The 20,551-nt window shown below is 35.6% G+C and overlaps 1 protein-coding gene across 2 annotated transcripts in view; it reads right to left on the reverse strand.

Moving 5' to 3' along the window:
• GRK5 (G protein-coupled receptor kinase 5) overlaps positions 1-20,551 on the reverse strand; it is a 309,334-nt gene that overhangs the window by 278,736 nt on the left and 10,047 nt on the right. Inside the window, exon 1 of one of the 2 annotated variants that reach the window (XM_074286871.1) lies at positions 19,912-20,076. The exons of the other annotated variant lie outside the window; for it this stretch is intronic. Within the exon in view, the coding sequence (XP_074142972.1) occupies positions 19,912-19,963 (52 nt within the window). The 5' untranslated portion in view covers positions 19,964-20,076. Of the gene's footprint in view, positions 1-19,911; positions 20,077-20,551 lie in introns of those variants that run through there. 2 annotated transcript variants of the gene reach the window in all.

Consider the following 20,551-nt stretch of genomic DNA (forward strand, 5'->3'; position numbering starts at 1 on the left):
TTTGAACCCAGACTTATAAGCCAAGACTTATTTTGCTGTATCATATGCTGCCTGGCTAGACTCAATTAGTCAAAAATGTCACCCTCACCATGCCAAGATCCATAATGTGGGTCTTGTATAGGCTTGGGCTCATATACAGATTTGGAACAATCCTTTCAGGAGGTCATAACAGCAAGTTGCTTAGGCTTAAATCTAATGATCTATAAAACATGCTTGGAAGGAGAAAGCTGATTGCCTTAGTACTTCTGCAATGCATTCCTTTAGAGCTAAAGAACAGCCTATTGAATGAACAACATATGTTTTCCATTTCCTACAGCACCTGATAGGTACAAACTTAGGACCTCAAATACTCATGTCTCTCAAACCCAAGACTGAATTAAATATATGTACAATATTAAGACTGGGAAAACAAAATATTGATCAATGAACATTCATTAAGCAGTTAAATCTCTTAACTTAAAAAAAATTTCTTCTTGAGTCACAAATAAGGACAATTTATATTTTAAGGTTTACAAAATGCTTCCATCACAGAGAGATAAGATAGTAAATGTATTTTACAGATCAGAAAAGCTGTGCCTAACTCATTCAAAGTCATATAGACAGTCAATGTCAGAGCTGAGACTCAAATTCAGGCCTCCTGGTTCTAGTCTACAGTGCCATGCACAACACTGACCTGCAAAAATTTCAGTAACATCTGTCAATGGCCAAGAAAAAATATGTCTGCTCAGGACATGGTCAGAAAAAGGATTAACAGCACTGACTGCAATGAACTTCATTTGGAAAAGAGATGGTCCCACATCTTTGTTTGTAGTCCATAGTGTGAGACATAACATTCTAAGCCATTTCTGTCAGTTACTTGTTTATGACTCTAAGAAAAAATGATGATGAGAGAAGCTGCATCATTTGTTATCTGTTGGTTCCAAACAGTGTTTGAAAAGAGAAAGAAAATGGAGAAAAGGTTAGAAAAGTTAAAGGGAAAGGAAGAGAGAAGAGGATAAGACCCATAAGGTCCTCAATGCAACCTTGTACAAGGAAAAAAATGACCTTCTTGGCAGTGGATAAAGCACAGAACATGTAAGGTTAGCAAAGGTATCCTTTGAAAGGGCACCATGTGATATAAATACAAGAGATAAATAAAGCTTATCAAAAGAAAAAAAGAGATAGAGGGCATCATGGTTAAACTTTATATATGAGAGCCCTTCTTGTCCTTCCCACTCCCACCAAATGCTAATACTCAGTTTTTAGGGCATGGAGATTTCCTAGTATACAAAAATAGACTCCCAAGTTTCTGAGTTTTGTTTTTTCCTCTCATGTTAGTCAACAACAAATATTTATTAATATAGTAATATAATTAATATTAATATGATAATATTAATATATATTAATATTTTATAACTTTTGCCAGTTATCGAAGGTACCAAGACAAAAATTAAATAGCCCCTGCCTTCAAGGAGCTTACATATTATATCTTGTTTCACAATAAGGTAACCCAAAAGCCAGGGCACTCAGTGAAGACTTCTCAACAACTCCAGCCAAGCTGCATGGGTTTCTATTGGAGCTCCACTGCAGTTAGCAGCACTGAAGGTTCTGTGGCTTGGGGAAAGCCCAGTCCTTTTAATTTTAATTTTTTTTTTAAATAAGCTTCCTAATAACACAGTCCCCCTCCTCCCCAGCAAAAAGTCAAGCTTTGAAGGGTTTAAGTCAGCATTTGGAGTGAAAGAAAAAACAGTGGTTTAAACAGAAAACAACATTTCTGAAATACCCTGGTTTTTAACCCCCCTTTTCCCCCCTAGAAGGAGCTACTGTGCTTTTTCCTGCCCTTTCATGGTCTCTGTTATTTGCTGGAGGCCAGGCTAATGTGGCTAACCACTTCCAAACAACAAATTAGGATATATTAATTTCAGGGCTTGCAATACTCAACAGTCCCTGCAGTCCACTTTTCAATATCAAGATTCTTATTCTACCACCCCCCTCCAAATATGAACAAAAAACAGTACAGCCTTGAGATAGTAAATAGTCTACCCCAAAAAATCACTTCATGACAGGTCTTTAAACTAGAATTAATTCTGATTTTGTGAGACTAGAAAAATTCCAAAGTTAGAGATTTATCTTGGCCAGAAAAAGGGCTGGGATGAGGGACCTGATTCTTCCCTGCCAAAAAATTATAGAACAAAAGGAACAGTGAAAGGTCATTTACACCATCCCCCTGTCCTTATGCAGGCCTACCACACAAACCATTCAAGACAGAAGAAGATCTATCCTACTAGTGTTGTATGTGTATGTGCATGTGTGTGTTTTAACCTCCAGAGGAAATTCCACAACCTCCCTTGGTGACCTATTTCAATGTTTAATTGAAACCTCACTGTAAGGAATCTCTTCTTTATAGCTAACCTAAATCCCACCAGCTTCAATGAAAAACCTTATTTCTCTTGATCTATTCTCAGTGCAAATGGAGAACTATGTGACCTTCCTCTTTCTGGATCTCAATTTCCTCTCATCTGTAAAATTAAGGGGTTTATACTCGATAATCCCTTTCTAGCACTAACAACTGACTGTCTTCTTCTATGTAAATCATGGGTTCTTAACTTTTTATGTCATGGGTCCTATTTAAGCTGGTGAAAGCTATGGAACCCTTTTTAAAAATTAATATTTTTAAATAATTAAAGGAAATGTTAAATTTCCCTTAGATGTGATTTTTTTTTCCTCATCCAAGTTCATGAATACTCCCAAATCTATCCATAAATCTAGCTAAGGACCACTGATGTAAGGAGATCTTTAAACATTAAAAAACCTTTAATAAAACTCCTCTTCTCAACCCCCCTGTCCCAAACTTCTTCTCTAAACTGAAACATCTCATTTACCTTAATTTGTCCTTTTTAACACAGAAAGTTAAGACAATTGAATAAAGGAACATAAAATAAATTTTCTTCCTCATTTCCCCCCCTCTCTCCCCCTTTCCTCCCACAGGTCAGTAATTACTAAGTCAGATTTTAAATGGAAAAGCAGGAAATGCAGAAGCCAAGTCTCATGGTTATTTCAATCATTTAACTCAACACCCCCCTCCCAATTGTAGCTCTCATGAAGCACTTCTGACGGATAGACAGCCATTAAGAGCTATCCTTTAATAGTCTTTCCAGTAAGAACAAGTAAACACCACAGTAAGAGCTTAAACTTTGGTATTTCCCTGCTTACTTCTTTTTTTTTTTTTTTTTGTCATCAGAAATTAGAACTAAATGGAACCTTAGGGAACATCTCATCTATGCTTCTCATTTTACACAGAATACTGAAGCACAGGGAGGTGAAATTACTTGCCGATGGCCAAAAAGCATATTTCTAATGGGGCTGGGACAAAAATCCAGGTCTCCTAGTTGAAGGTTCTTTTCATGACATCAGCCAGTCACCTCCTCCATGCATTTTTTCTTTCTTTTTTTTTTTAAATAAACTAAATTATATTTATTCCTAATGCAACTAATAAACAAACCTTATGCCCTTTGACTTGATGTGTATTCTTTAAACTGACAAATTAATACTAGTTCCCATTTATGCGACACTTTATAGTTCTACAAAATTTTCTCATTACTTCAACCTCAAGAGGAAGAGAAAATAAACTTTACCTGGTAAAGAAGGAGTTGAAGTTTGTGGGAAATGACACAGAATGTCTGTGATCTTAAGGATAGTAAGGGAAGAAGCCTACACCCAAAGGATAGTTTTGGATAAAGATAAATCTAGTAGGAAGTCCCAGTATAGACCAAAATTTATACCAAGCAATGTCTACTAATATCTTCATTCCAAAAGATCGTTGTTGTTATGTTCTGGGGATGTTTTCTAATAACAAAAAGAATAGGTAAGAAAAGTTGACTAAGAGTTACTACAACGATTTAAGCAAATCCTTCATCTAATTATGATGGAAACATGGGTTGGTCAAGTCCAAGAGATGATAGCAGCCTGATCAATTCTACCAATCAAAGTTCTTATAGAACTACATGACAATAAGAGATATATCCCAAGAGGATATTTCAAAGATGATACTCCTGAACCCCAATCCATTATATGTATGTGGGGGAAAGGGAGGTAGAGGGAAGAGCAGGGCATTTCCTAGGTGGTATAACCTAGGAGATTAGCATTCTAACTAGAAATGGAGATGTCCTGCTTAGCATCAGCCTTGAAAGTTTCCTTATAGATTGTAACTCTAAATTTGAGGTTTAATATAAACCAGTTTCAAAAGATGATAGAGGAATTTCCTTCATTCTGATCCATCAACCTGGCACCTTTTTTTTCACCTTATCCTTTTGGGATATAGGCTTATATCCTTCACTAGGCCACAATAAAGATATCCTTTTCTCATTTATGCGTTGCTTTCTTCCATGAGAATGTAAGCTCTTTAAGGACAGGTCTTCTCTTTCTAATTTATACTTTTTATGTGAATGATATTTTATTTTTTCCAATTACGTGTAAAGATACTTTTCAACATTCATTTTTGTAAGGTTTTCAGTTTCAAATTGTTTTCTCCTTTCAACTTCCTCTCCCCAAGATGGTGAGCAATCTGATAAAGGTTATACATTTGTAATCATGTAAATATATTTCCACATTAATCATTTTGTGAAAGAAAAAAAATAGAACAAAGGGGAAAAGCCACAAAAACAAAAAAGAGAGAAGATAATATCCTTCAATTTGCATTCAGACTCAATCATTCTTTCTCTGGCTGTGCATAGCATATTTCATTATGATTCTTTCAGAATTGTGTTGGGTCATTAATTTGCTGAGAAGAACCAAGTCTGTCAAAGCTGATCATCACACAATATTTCTGTTACTGTGTACATTGTTCTGCTCACTTCACTCAGCATCAATTCATGAAAGTCTTTCCAGGTTTTTCTGAAATCTGCCCGTTCATCATTTCTTAAAGCATAACTGTTCCATACATTCATATATCTCAACTTATTCAGCCACTCCCCAATTAATCAATTAATGGGCATATCCTCGATTTCCAATTCTTTGCCACAAAAAAAAAAAAGAATTGCTATAAGTAGTTTTGTACATGAAGATTCTTTTCCTTTTTTTATGATCTCTTTGGCATGCAGATAGTAGGGGTATTGCTGGATCAATGGGTATGCACAGTTTGCCCTTTGGGTATGTTTAACTTGGATTTTTAATTAAACATTTATTAATATATCTTGTTTTTATATTGTCTAAATTTCCTACTTTGTCCTTTCTACCTTCCTCCGAAGAGTTATCCTATATAAGCAAAATCTAGCTTTTATATGAAAAGTAGTTAATAAATATTTTAAGTAAACAATAGAGACTCTGTAAAGTGATGTAGTAGATTGAGTGTTGGTCTTGGAGTCAGGAAGATTTGAATTTAAATCTAGTTCTGTGATCTAGATCAAGTTGCTAAACCTCCACTTAATTTAGTCAGCTTTAGTTTCCCTTTCTGTAAAAGGGGGATAAATAATGGGGGGTAGAATTAAACCTCACAAGGCTATTGAAAAGATCAAATGAGATAATATGTTGTCAAGTGCTTTGCAAACCTTGAAATGCTACATAATGGCTATTTTTACTTGGAAGGGACCTCAAAAATCACCTAACTCAATCACAGACTGAAGGAGATTCCACCTCCCTCTACAAACATAGTTAGAAATCCTCAGCTAGACTTTCTTGGGAGACCTCCAGTGAAACAGAAACCACTACCTCCTGGGGAAACTCATTCTGCTTTGGGATACCTTTTATCTAAAAGAAACTTTTACATCAAGCTTAAATCTGCCTCTCTACAATCTCCAATTGGAAATGGAAAAGTTTCAGTATCCGATAACAGATAAGTACAGCATGAATCCTAGCATTATGATATTCATAATAACAATGAAAGTGTCTTACATGTAAGTAGAACTTTATATACATTATCTTTATTATACACATGCTGCTAGCTATTCACATTTTCCATTTTCTTGCCATACACTCTGACAGAACCCTTCCAGCCCCCAGACCACTTCAGACCCACCCAAACATACTTAATGCACTCAGCTTTGGCACTCTAGCTCTGGAGTCTTAGTTGTCCTAATTGGTGAATCAATAAGTACAAATTCATAGAGTCAACTACTTGCTTTGAGTACTGTAATCAGATCAATATTCTTCTAACTTCTGGAAAAGGAGTGTCAATTCTCATAGCCCATAAACCTATCTTATAACTTTCCAGATCAAGAAAAAAGCACCATTCCCAGGTCATTTCACCCTTGAATGTGTTGTTTTCCTCCTATTAAAACTGTGCTCCTTTTTGTCTTTTGTTTTTTCAAGGCAATTGGGATTAAGTGACACAAGTATCTGAGGCTGTATTTGAACTCAGGTCCTCCTAACTCCAGAGCCTGTATTCTATTCATTGTGATGAGGTTTAGAATGAAATTAGGATTAATTGATGTCTAGTGGCAGGTTCAAGGCACAGGGAAGTCAAATAGAGCTCGCCTGCAACCCCTTTGGATTTGGTGCAAGAATACAGAGTTAAATGAGGTCTAGTGGTGGCACAGAGTCCCCTGTAAAGGAATTTACAGACCCGAAAACCTAGATTGATAAAGGAGGTTTATTATGGGGTTTGGAAGTAAAGAGTCTAGTTAGTAAAAGGTGAAGGTAGAGATAAAAGGGCACCAGAAATAGGATTCCAGTGGACAGAGATCCTTGGCATGCCAGGTGTAAGTCTGCCATGTTAGGAACCTCTGTAAAGAGAGAGCTCCAGTTTGACTCTTTTATAATGAGAGATTTAGCTAAAGGGGTCTGTGGGTGATGTCCCAAGTTGGCTCAGATCTGGTGGGGGCTGGGACAGGCCCAAATCTCCCATTGGAATTCAAAAGGGTGCTTTTGACAGGATTTGTGAATCTAAGGTCCTAGCTTCTTGAATTGATAACACATCAGCTAGGAGGGGCTGGGAATCAGAAAGGAATAAATCCATCTAAAAGGATTAGTTTCTTAAAGGGAACACAACTCACATCAATTGCACCATTTAGCTGTCCAGTAAAACAGAAATTCTTAATAATTTAATTGATTCCCCCCCCCAAAAAAAAATAATTTAATTGAACGATTTATTTCATTAGTTAAGGTCAGTAGGCTTCATCAGATTGCCAAAAGCGGCTATGATACAAAAAAAAAAAAAAAAAAAAAGTTAAAACCTCCTACATTAGAGTGCCAGCTTTTTGAAGGCAGTAGCTATCTCACTTTTGTATTTGGATCTCAAGCACAGAGCAATGTGCTTGGCACATAATAAATATTTAATAAATGTTTTTCATTGATTTATTCATTATCTCTTTTGAGCTCTAAAACAACCTGGTAAGTAATGAAATATGATTTTCTCAACTTTATTGATGAAGTATTAGGCTCAGAAAAGTAAAAGGAATTGCCCAAATTCACCAAAGTTAATGATAGATCTGGGTTTCTATTCCAAGCCATGTGGTAGCATGCTGGGATTTTATATTCTATTTCTCTTTGATGTTTAGATGGTTCCTGTTCTCTTTCTCTTTTTGAGCAAATGCCATTTATTTAGGAGATCTAAGGAGTCCAACCTTCGCACAAATATTCACAAAAGAAAGTTTTTTCACATTCTCTCTCCCCTCCTCCAAAGTATTTATCTTGGACAGGACTAGTCCACAAATCTCCTATTGGACTTTGTCTTAATTAAAGAACTAATTTACATTGACATAATGGTATCTACTAGTAATTCTTTAAAAAAAAAAAAACAACTCACCACTTTCCCTCCTTCATTTGAATATTTTCCACTTCCTGCCATTTTGTTGAACAAGGCATCATTTTCACAAAAATTCAGACAAGCTTGCTATGAATCTCTGAACAAAATACTTGTTCTTGATCTGTTCCTTTAATATAATTGCACATAATAAAAATACAGATTCCTGACACTTGTAAAATGCTTTATATGCATTACATTATTTGAACTTAATAATGACTTAGGGAGGTGATGAAGAAAGTACTAAAGGTATTACTGGGTCCCAAGAGGGAAATAAACTAAACCCTTGATTTTGCAAGAACAGGGGACTTCCAAGTAAGGCAATTTCCTCTACCAATACAGGTCAACAACCTCTCCAAAACTTATTCCTAAAGAAACTGTCTAGAGCATTGAGAAATGACAGATAATATGTGACTGAGTAGAGACCTGCTTGTTTGCTTTGAGGCTGGCTAGTTTTTCACTACCATGCTGTGTCTCTTAAGGAACCAGAAATGATAAAACAAATTGTCTAGAACTACAATCCATTCGTGACAGAGAAAGAACAAGAACCTTAGGCTCCTGACCACTTGACCAGTGCTCTCTGCTCTTTGTCCTTTATCCCGTAGATTATGATTTTTCACTTAAGAAAACTAGAAAAATCATGTTATATTCAAGTCATTTAGTGGCTGAGCTAGAAATAGAAATTAGTCATCCTGATTCTATACCACACTACATCTTTCAACTTAAATTTAGGCACATGAGATTGTAAAACAATCCCTAAACAACCCCAAATCTTGAAATAATTTTCACTCTTGCTTGGATGGTCAGAAAATAAATTGGGATTAAATAAGCAGAGAACATAGGGAATGATTCCTAAAATGTGATCAAGATACACCCCAGAGAACAAAGATTGGGACAAAACATATGAGTAGTCATGTACAAGAGCTGAATCAGGATAAAGACACACACACACACACACACACACACACACACACACACAAAACTAGAAACACTTAGCTTCTAATCTGGGTCCTTATTACTATGGTGACTAGTTTGTTTTCATGTTTATAGACCTTCTATTGATACTATCAGATCTCTGCTGGGCCAGCTGTGTTAGCAATTATATTAGTTTCACACACACTTAAAAGAAATCTGACTGTCTGCTTCATTTCCCACCAGGCTGCTCTTCTTTAGACTTCTCCATCTTGTCCCAATTCTGAGTACCTTTCCTTTCTTCTCTGTCCCCCAATATTTTTAACCCTTTTTATATGCTACCTTATTATTAACTCCTTGAGGGGCTATCTTTCCTTTTGCTTGAATTTGTATTTCTAACAGTACAATGCCTGTATAGAGTATTTAATAATTGCTTGTTGACTAACTGACTAGAAATTTATGAGCCAGATTCTCAGATGTGAACTTCCTTTTCATAGATTCTGCATTGACAATACAAAGGACATTTTTTTGAGGATGTAATTTATTTGGAAGAACAATAATCTGGATTCAAACAGGCAATACAATGCTAGAAAATTCAGAATCAGCAAGCACTTATTATGCAATTACTATATGCCAGACACTGTGTAATATATATATATATAAAAAGAAAAGTGGAATAAGTAAGCATGATTTATAGATTCTATGGGGAACATAAAGGATCTATGTATGTCACACAAAGGTTTACATTTGTAGTACCAATCCTCCAGGGAAGAGGAGTGCCCAGCAGACAGAGCCCATAGAGGTAGAGGTGGAGGCCAGTTACTATAGCTACTCTTGCTTCCTCTGCTCCCCACTCTCTTCCCCTCAGTGCTCCTGTGAGACTCTGGTGAAAGAGGAAGGAGGCATGTCGAGTGACCTGAAGGGTCATCCCTTCTATAATGGTCTGTGTTTATTGGAATCCAATTCCTGTTGAGAATTGAGGATTGTTGTCTGGCCTCCTCCTTTCCTCCTCTAGGAGTCTAGCTTCTGCCTGGTGATTCCAACTTAGTCAAGAAGAAAATCACTTAGGTTTTTTTTTTTCTCTCTTCTGCTTCCTCTGACCACTTTATTTTTCATGGTTCAGTCCACAGTGTATAGCCATGAGACTATGATTAGTACAGAAAAGAGAAAAAAAAATTAAATTTTAAAAGAATATGCTTAGCTCTTTATGGCAAAGTAGAGTTAAGGGAGTAGGATCTGGTTGGAAAAGATGTTTTGTTTTTTTTGGTTTTTTTTTTGACAAGGAATTAAAACTATAAAGATTGCTCTGTAGTTTAGGATAAAAGTGATTGAAAGAGACATGGGCAATATTTGTATCCTTAAGTAAAGCTTCATTGTTAATTTTTCAAAATTGTTTTAGTTTCTTTAGTTTAATAATAAAAATAATATCCATGATGACTGAATATTCAATAAATGTTCCTCTTTTTAAAAATAAGTAAAATTCCCTGAATACATATCTCAATGAAATGTGCTGTATGTGTGCCTATGGTGTCAATTTCCCAATCTGTTAAGTGGGAACAACTGCATCTGCCTGACATTTCCCTCCAAGGATAACACAAAAGTTATGACAATAAAGTAATGTGACCATCCAAGTGAATCCCCCATACTATGTGCCAAGAGCTGGTGGAAATCCTTTCAAATTACTGTTGACTTCTTGAGAAGTCATGTTTACATACTCCATATATGGAATTGCCACTGCCACACATCAGGAATATTTCTTTGGGAATGGACTTCAGAGCTACGTAAGAGATTTAACCGTATTACTTTCTATCTAAAGTTCTTTTTTTAATAAAAAAAAAAATCATATTATCCAAGGTTTGCTTTGAATGACTATTTGCTTTCAAAAATCCATCCACAAAGGATGAAATATATAGGTACTGAGGTTATTCAAAAGGACTTTCTATTTCATTTCAATTTGAGAAGCATTTGTAAGCACCTACTGTGTTGAAAAGGATCCTTAGATGAGAGAGATATTAATATAAAATAATAAACAGTCCCAGTTTAGAGGTGCTTCCATTCTACTAATTGAAATGAAAGATCACTCCCAGAGACTTTTAAAGGTTTTTCCTTCAGAGGAGTCTCCAGAATCACCAAAAAATGGCGGAAGCTTTGGAATCAACAAATTTTTATCAATTATCTACTATGAGCTAGGAACTGTGCCAAATTATGGGAATACAAAAAAGCAGGGAGGTAGGTACCTGTGCTCAAATCTAATGGGGAAAATAATATGCAAACCATTATGTAAAAACAAGATAAATGCAGGATATCTTTGAGATCATCAATAGAGGGAAGGCACTAGTATAAAGGGGGTTGGGAAAGATTCCTAGTAGGAAGTTTAATTTTAACTAGAAGGAAGCCAAGTTAGTCAGGAGATGGAGGTGGGGAAACTTGTGGCAAGAAAAATGCATGGAGTGAGTGACAGGAAGGAAGCCAGTGTCATTACAATTCAGAGTAAATGGAAAAGGAATGGGTTAGGAAAGGAGGTATAAATTGTAAATGGTCTGAAAAAGATCCAACTTATGAAGCTGAGAACACCAATAAGAAATGAGTGTTCCCAAGATTGGATTCTTAGGTCTAATGAATGCATTTGGATTGTGTTTTTTTGTTTGTTTGTTTTTATTTTTTACTTCTCTTCTCTCTTTACTTCAGTCATAGGCCTTACAATGGAATGAGCTCTGGACTTAGAATCTAATCACCTTCCTTCACTTACTAACTGTAAATTACTTTATTTCTCTGAATCTCAATTTCCTCAGCTAAAAGATATGAGATACATAACCTTAAAAAAAAATCATAATGTTGGTATTACTTGGCTCATAGATTTCATAGGATCATACATTTAGAGGTGAAAAGGACCTCAGAGGTTATTTATCCAAATCTCTATACACACATACACACACACTTTACAGATGAGGAAACTGAGGTCCAGAAAAACAATGTAACATGCACAAAGTGACACAGGTATTAAGTAATAACACTGGGGTTTGAACTCAGGTCTTTTGAGTGCAAATGCAAAACTTCTCCTTGCTCCCTTATATCAGACTGCTTCACATTGTAAAGAAAATACTTTGTAAATCTTAAAGCACTGAAGAAATGTGAGATCTTGTGTGTGATAGTTGTAGTAATTTCTATTGGTGCACTAAGAACTCTTCAAAGCAATTTCACATGCATCTTATTTTATTCTCACACAATGACCATCTGATAATCAATAATCATTTCCCTTTTCTCTTTTGCCAGTTGAAGAAATCCTCGGCAGATAGACATCAGGAGACTCCCAAAGTCATGCAGAGGCTTAGAAATAGAACCAGAACTAGAACTTGGGTCACCTGACTAAGCGTTCTGATTTTTTTTCAGTTGTGGAAGAGTTAAGCAGAAGTCCTTTAGCATTCCTCAAAGCTTCTCTGAGTAATTTATTAGCAGGACTGTCAGTTATAGGAGAGAAAGTCTAAATGACATAAAACTACCAGAGGTATGAGGGATGATTTTAACATCTTCATTCATTTGTCCATTAGCAATTCCAGTATCTATATGTCATTCTATGCTAATACTTTTTAAACAAACATCTAAATAAATAAATCATAACAGATTCCTTGATCAATAGAAATAATGACACCTGACATTTAGTACTTTATGATTACAAAATACATTTATTTTCATTTTTTAATTTTCACAATAGCCCTGAGAGATTGTCAATGTAAGTATTATTGTGACTTACAGATGAGCAAATCAAGGTTTAATAAAAGTAAGAAAAATGCCCAAAGTTTATAAACTAACAGAATTTTAGAGTTAGAGAAGACCTAGTCCATTTAACCCAGGGGTTCCTAATTTGCAGTCCATGAACTCTTTTTATTTCATAAATATATTTCAATATGGTTGGTTTCCTTAGTAATTTCATTTTTATGCATTTAAAAACATTATTTTAGGAAAGGATCCATAGGCTTCATCACAGCCAAAGGGATCCACAAAACAAAACAAAACAAAAGTTTAAAACCCCTCAGATTCTAGTTTGATTCATACCTAAAAAGAATTTTCAGCACAACAAACATACTTAAATAATCATCCTGATTCTCTGATTGAAAACTTCCAATAATGGAGAACTCATCACTTCTTGAAGCTACCCATTCCATTTGGGTGCAGCTCAAATTATGAAGGGAAAAAATCATTATATCAAGGAAACTTGCCTAAATTTGCTAGTTTGTAATTTCTACTCATTGATTCTTATTCTTCCAGCAAGAATCCAGTAAGGATTCTTAAACTGGGATCTTAAACAGTCCCTCAACAAGTTCATGGATAAAATTTAGGAGATTCATGAATTTGGGTGGGAATATAGATATGCATATAGATATATATACCTACACACATCCTTATTTTCAGTATCCTCTAATAGAAATGCTTAATTTCTTTCAAGTAGGCAACAAATATTATTCTGAGATGGGTTCTGATGAAAACCATCAGTTTTATAGACTGCCAAAGATTCCCAGGACACACACCCACAAAAAAAGGTTAAGAACTCCTTTTCTAGAGCAAAAAAAAAAAAAAAAAAAAAAAAAAAAAGGTCATGTCTCATGCTTCTTCATATACTTGAAGACAATAGCTATCACATTCCCATACCACCTCCCTCAGAGTCTTCTCTTCTCCAGACTAAATATTCCAAGTTCCTTGACCAAATCTTCACAAACACAAGCCTTAAAAATAGTAAAGACCAGGCTAATCCCATGCCTTCTGGCACCAAGTCCTGCATTCCTTACACCAATCTATACTGCTTCTCCCCCTCCCCCCCAAGAAGGCAGATTGCATAGTTGTTTTTACCAAAGAAATGGATGAGACATTTTAAAATTTTCTTAGTAATCAAGATTTCCTTGCTTTCCTTAGTCAGACAAAGTACAGTGTATTTTTAAACCTTCCAGGAAAAACACTCATAAAGATAAACCAGCGAAGAGCAATAAAACTGTGTTTATTTTTGACATTTTATTTAATTTCACTTTCTTTAATTCACTAAGGAAATACTAAAAGCATATATGCATGCCTTAGATTGCATGCATCAATAAAATTATCAGTAGCAGGTTTTTATTCCCCTTCATTTCTATTTAGCAAACAAAACATGGTTTAATTCTTTCTTGTGGTATTTCTTGTTTTGATGTGCAATGCTTCCTCATCAAATTAACATAAAATCTGATAATAAAGCACCCACATGAGAATTACCACCCAGGGAGAAAAAAAATAGAAAAATCATTGAACTTTAGAGCTCGAAGAGACATCAGAGAACTTCTACTCCTTCGTTTCCTACTCCAAATTTTATAACAACCAAACCTGAAGCCCACGGAGAAGAAATATCCATCCAAGACCACATAGGGAATTAGCAGGAAATTTTCACCACCTTTCAACCTTCGCTGGACAGCAACCATAGAGTTGCAAAGACTAGTTTCATGCCTTCAGCATTGGAAAATTAGATACTAACCTAAGAAATAGTCAGAAATATTGGACCAACTCTCTGAATCCATCAATACAAGCTGAGAAAAATCTCCATCAGAAATATGTCATTGTAGAAAAAACATTAAACCTAAAGGCAAGATGAATTGAATTTCAAAATTGGCTCTGCTAACTTGCTGGCTCTGTGACTTAAGAAAGTCACCTCTCCAAGATTTGTTTTCTTCATACGTAAAATGGAAAAATTACCAGATGTACTACTTACCTCCCAGAGTTGTGGTGAAGATCAGATAAAACATATTTCAAGTGCTTTCTAACTATAAAGCACCAACACCACAGAAATATTACTTTTATTATGATGATTTAATTCTTATGTTCTTTGACTTAAGCCTTTGGCATTATCATCTGCTAATATCCACTATTAGGGAGAAAACTCACAGTCAAAAGATGTGGGATCTAGTTTAGACTCATTAAATTGCTGTATAACTTTAGGCAAGTTTTTTTCATTACGCTTGGTCTCAGTCTTCTTTTCTGGAAAAGAGAGGACTTTGCAACTAAATGATTATTGAGGTCTTTTTCTGAAATCCCAATAGCACACTGAATACAGATACTACTCACCACACAGGGATGTGAAAAATCATGAATAGATTCTCTGTAGTTTATCTATTCTATCCCTCTCCTTCAAGACAGAAAGGCAATAAGCCATCTTGGAAACATGGCTAAGTTATTTTTTTGTTTGTTTCCAGAAAAGAAGCTTACACAATTATCCTTAGTAAGACATTCCACTGGTGAACATTTAAGATTCAAAAAACAAATGATGATGAAAAATTATCTGAAGACTATAGATTAGGAGCTGGAAGAGGTGGTAGAGAGGATCAGATCCAATCCTCTCATTTTACAGATGAGAAAACTGAAATGCCCAAAAGAAAAATGATCAACACAAAGAGAACCATTTTAGAATTTGGGGATGTTATAGACTAAAATAAATTTTTAAAATCATAGAAAAATCTAGATATAGAGACAAAATATATTTCCACATAAGATTTCCCAGAAATAGGTTTAAAAGCTGAAGGGTCAATGGTAATTCCTTGATCCTCAAGCAACTTACAGAAATTTTGTATTTCCCAGGAGAAAAGAGATCTTGTAACTCTAGCTTGGTAAATCACATATAAACCTTTAATTTAAATAGTTATAGATGGAGAAACCCACATAACTCTGCAACAGTTGAATGCATGGCTGCCAAGGCAAAGGTGACTTCATTGACAAAATGGCAGAGGCTGTAGTCTCTTCCCTAATTGGCATAAAAATATTGACCTGATTAAAACTTAAAGACCAAGTAATGTTTAGAATGGCTTTTATTTGCACCTGTACTTTGCTGAAGGAAATTCTTTGTTTGAATTCAGCCTTGATTTCATTAGTTTAATTTCTGAAAAATACAAATATGAGTTGGCACAGAAACAGGCATATGGAATAAGCCAAATTTCAATGGCTTTCAAAGAAATTAAATCCCAATTCTTAGTCTGCTTTCAAAAACTTTGTGTCATGACTGTGCCTGTATATCATGCTCATTTCCCCATAATTTTAAAGTAGCCCCTAGGGGGATTGCACTCTGTTCTGGAAAATATTTCTCTGTCCCATTGTAATGTTATTTTGTCAGCAAAGAAGAAATAACAAAACACAAAATATTAAGCATAAAAATTACTCAGACACATTCTTATTGCTCATACTTACAATCAATTCCTCAGAATCTGCCATTTAAGTTAATTTTATTCCAAGGGCCTGAGGTCTTAATTTGGTTTTCACTCAGACTCTTCTTGTTATTGTTCAATCTTTCAGTCACGTCTCTTCATGATCTTGTGGACTATACTGTCCATGAGGTTTTCTTGGCAAAGATGCTGAAGTGGTTTGCCATTTCCTTCTTCAGTGGATTAAGTTAATAGGATTTACCCAGGCTTACACAGCTAGTACCTATCTGAGATCAGATTTGAATTCAGGTCCTCCTAATTCCAGACCCACATCAGGGCCATCTAGCTGCCTCTCAGAGTCTAAGATCCCCTAAAGGTGGGCTGCATCTTATGCCTTTTTCTATATCCCCCACAGTTCTTAGCACAAGACAGCTAGGCACACAGAAGTATCCCAAATAATACCCACACACTGATTTCAGATAGGAAGAAGTCAACCTGGGGATTGATTTCAGAAGGATTTTCATAAAATCAGATTAGGAAAGGGAAAGACCTTAAAGATCACTTGTCACCCACTGAGACTTGAAAGGTAAAAAAGTCTTGACATACATTAGAACAGATAATAGAACTTACATCTCCAGAGTCCCTATGTCAGAGTCTATACTACTCTCTATTAGGACATTTTGGCTAAGATTCCTGAGACATAGTCTGATATCTTAAAGTCCAAAGCCTGGGAAAAACTGACCACTTTGGGTGAGACAGAAATTATCCCCAAACACACATTTCTCCAAAGGGGGTAGAAAAAAACATTCTAATATGGTCTCTGCTGCACCCACTCATTCTTGCCATGCTTTTCAACTACCAAGTTTAGAAACCTTGCCAAAAACAATAGCATAAAATGGCAACCCAATAGTTATTTAAATGTAAACTGAATGTACCAAGAGAATCACCTTCCTGTTGGGGATGGAGGGAACCATCTGAGGAAATCAACATTTTCCTTTTCTAGATGTATTTTGTTATTAGTTCAAAAGAAGAAACATTTGCTTGAACTTCTTTTCATTCAGTGATACTTATAGGGAGATGTTTGGGGCAAATACCTCTGCAGGGTGCATACCCTTCAGAGCAATCATTAGTGGTTTAGAGGAAAAGCAAATGTGGATAGATAACTAGTAGTTACTAATTAGTATATATCATAGGGCTTGGCATCTTCTAGACAGCCCCATCATTTCTTAATCTTCAGAGGACTTCAGGATAACTTTTTTTTTTTTTTAGATTGAGATTCCCTATCTTATTCAGGCTAGAAGTATAGTGGAAACTCCCTGGGAGAATTCAATACTGATTTGCATGGAATCTTCAACTCGCTCCACTTTTCAGATACAGACTGGCAGGCCCCTCCTTGGGCAATTTGGTGGTCTGCCACTCCTAAGAAGCTCACCATATTGTCAGGACATCCAAAGTAGATAGTGGAACATCCAAATTTTATATCTACTGTGATTCAGAGACCTTGAATCTATGCAACACAGAAGCTTCAACTCTGAAATAGTAGACTACAAGCATCTACCACCACACTTTGCCAGGATAAAATTATTTAGAAACTTCTAAGTTACTGAGATTTAAAGGCAGAGTAGGAAAAGAATAACGAACCTTAAATTGGGAAACTTGGCCTGGAATCCTGCCTCATATGACTGTGTCACCATGGTCAAATCACCTCATCGATCTCAGCTTCTGAGCTCTAGTATAAAATGAGAATAATGCCTACATTGCCTGACTCACTAGATTATATGAGAGAAGTTCTGTATTAAGCCTGGGAGCACAATCAAAATAGGAACATTAATTTTCCCTGTCCCACTTGAATTCAGTTTCTCTACTAATAAAAAACCCACCTTTGGAAAAAAAAATTTCTTCCTCACTAATTACCTCCCCCCACCCAGGGCAGCTAAGTATTTCAGTAGCTAGAGCACCAGGACTAGAATCTGGAAGATCTGAATTTAAATACAACCTCAGACACCTACTTGCTATGTGATCCTGGGCAAGTCACTTCACCCTGTTTGTCTTCAATTTCCTTATCCATCAAAGGAAATGGAGAAGAAAATGGCAAATCACTCCCATATCTTTGCCAAATAAACCCCAGATGAGGTCAGATATGATTGAAATGACTGGACAAATTATCTTCCAGTATTTACCAGATCAGTCATCCCATCTAGATATTCAATGATCATTTCTGGGTTCTTCAGGGAACTCTTTCAGTTTTTTGACATATTTCTAGGAATCATATAAGAAACATTTGAAGGCTATATCTCAACTACAAAAAGTCTTTGCCAAAAAAGCAGTTCTCTTATCTGCACAAACATTTCCATCAAAGTAATAGGAAACTCTTTTTGTAGTGTCTAGAAACTGGAAAATGAATAGATGTCCATCAATTGGAGAATGGTTGGGTAAATTATGGTACATGAATGTTATGGAATATTATTGTTCTGTAAGAAATGACCAACATGATGAATACAGAGAGGGTTGGAGAGACTTACATCAACTGATGCTGAGTGAAACGAGCAGAACCAGGAGATCATTATACACTTCAACAACAATACTATATGAGGACATATTCTGATGGAAGTGGATATCTTCAACATAGAGAAGAGCTAATCCAATTCCAATTGATCAATGATGGACAGAATCAGCTACACCCAGAAAAGGAATACTGGGAAATGAGTGTAAACTGAGAACATTTTTTTATTTTTCTCCCCAGGTTATTTTTACTTTCGGAATCCAATTCTTCCTTTGCAACAACAACAATAACAAAATTCGGTTCAGCACATATGTATTGTACCTAGGATATACTATAACATATTTAATATGTATGAGAATGCCTGCCATCTAGGGGAGGGGGTAGAGGGGAGGAGGGGAAAAATTTGGAACAGAAGGGAGTTCAAGGGATAAGGTAAAAAATTACCTATGCATATGTACTGTCAAAAAATGTTATAATTATAAAATTAATTTTAAAAAATTAAAAAAAAAATCAAAGTAATGGGAAACTGAATATCCCCAAACAAATATTTTTTCTACTAAAAATTCTAGAAACAAAACACCAACATTTTCAAAATGAAAATAAAACATTACTCCACAATCTCAAAGATGCCCAAAAAATGAATTTGCCAAATTAATGAGATCAAAACAATTTTTTAGATCTTTATAATTTCTAATAACTTAATAAGTTCCCATGAACTTGATCATGCCAAATGGAAAGAACCTAAGTATTCTTGGGGAAAAGCACAAAATAAGACAGGAAATCACAAAGCTCTTTAACTCAAGCGTCACCTATATTTGTATAGTGATTTATGATTTACAAGGTACTTTCACATATATGCTTTCTTTTGATTCGCATAACAAAACTGTGAAGACAGGTGGTACAGGAATGTCCATTTTATGTAGAAGGAAAATGAGATTTAGAGAAGTTGACTTTCTCGAGATCACAGAATCCAAAATTAATACTTGAACCAAAGTTTTCTGACTCCAAATCTAATGTATTAGATCTCATTCCTTATATTTGCTATGCTACTACCTCTTTGACTTTGTTAGAAAATGAGAGATTTTTGTACCTGATCGCAGTGATGGAGACCTTAGAGATTCCCTTTTCTCAATCACTCAATAATAGAGTAGAAAGAAACTCTGTCTAACATTGCACACTAGTGAATTTTAGTTAGATATGATAGTATAGGCTGAGAGGGAGATGGGAATATCTAAATCAACTTATCCATATTTTTATTTTACTAATTAAGAAGGAAATTGAGCACCAAGGAGGGAAAGTAACTTCACACTCCTCTGGAGAATCAATTAGAGCAAGAATCCTCACTCTTTATATGAGGAAATTGAGGAACAGATATCTATCTATGCCATCCTTGATCCAGAAAACTTAGAGCAAAAGAAAAAAGTTAGTAACAACATTCAGTAGGTATATAAGCAAGCAGACAGGAGTTGTCACTAAAAGGTAACAAATATGTATTTAAAGTGGAAGAGCTGCAAGTAGACATTAATTGTATTTTGCATTTTGCTGCTGACTATATTAGCTGTCAGCAGACTGGGAAGTTTCTGCCTAAAGCTATTGGAACATTACCAGACAAATCAAAGCTGTTGTGTTACCAGTAGAGTGGGCCCTTGGCAAAACTGTGAATTTGGTGGAGTTCTTCTTCATCACTGCACTTCTCCTTTCTGTCTTCCAGCTTTCCTTCTGGCAGGATTTTGAATGCCATTGTTACCCAAGGACAAAGAAGGTTGCTTCTCTTTATTACATCTTTAATATTCTAGCCATATCCTTGGGAGGTTGGGGGATGGAGGATGGGTTTCACTTGGCTGTTGTGGTTCTTTAATTCTGAAAATTTCACAACTGACATATATTATAATAATAATCAATAAATGATCACAGTAAAAACTTAGGTTTTAGGTACTTAAAACTTTCTAGTCTTTGGATATCAATATGGTATCTTTTTCCTCATTTATTAAAGTGGAGGCTTATTACAAACACAAAGACAGGTGGCAGGTGGATGAACCATTTCTCTTTGCATATTAGCAGACAGGGATGGGTGTGAGACTGACTATAAACCAATTCCACATATCATCTCCTACAAAGGGCAGGTGGATCAGTTCTAACTAGTAATGGAAAAATTAACCTTTGCCCCAAGACACTAATAATGTACTTACAAGATTCCTCCCTTAGTAACTGCCATCTCCACAATTTATCTCACAGTCCTTCAAAGGTGAAACTGCCCCCAGCTGCCATCAC

The sequence above is a fragment of the Sminthopsis crassicaudata genome, chromosome 2 (genome assembly GCF_048593235.1).
Source record: "Sminthopsis crassicaudata isolate SCR6 chromosome 2, ASM4859323v1, whole genome shotgun sequence".
Lineage (NCBI taxonomy): Eukaryota > Metazoa > Chordata > Mammalia > Dasyuromorphia > Dasyuridae > Sminthopsis > Sminthopsis crassicaudata.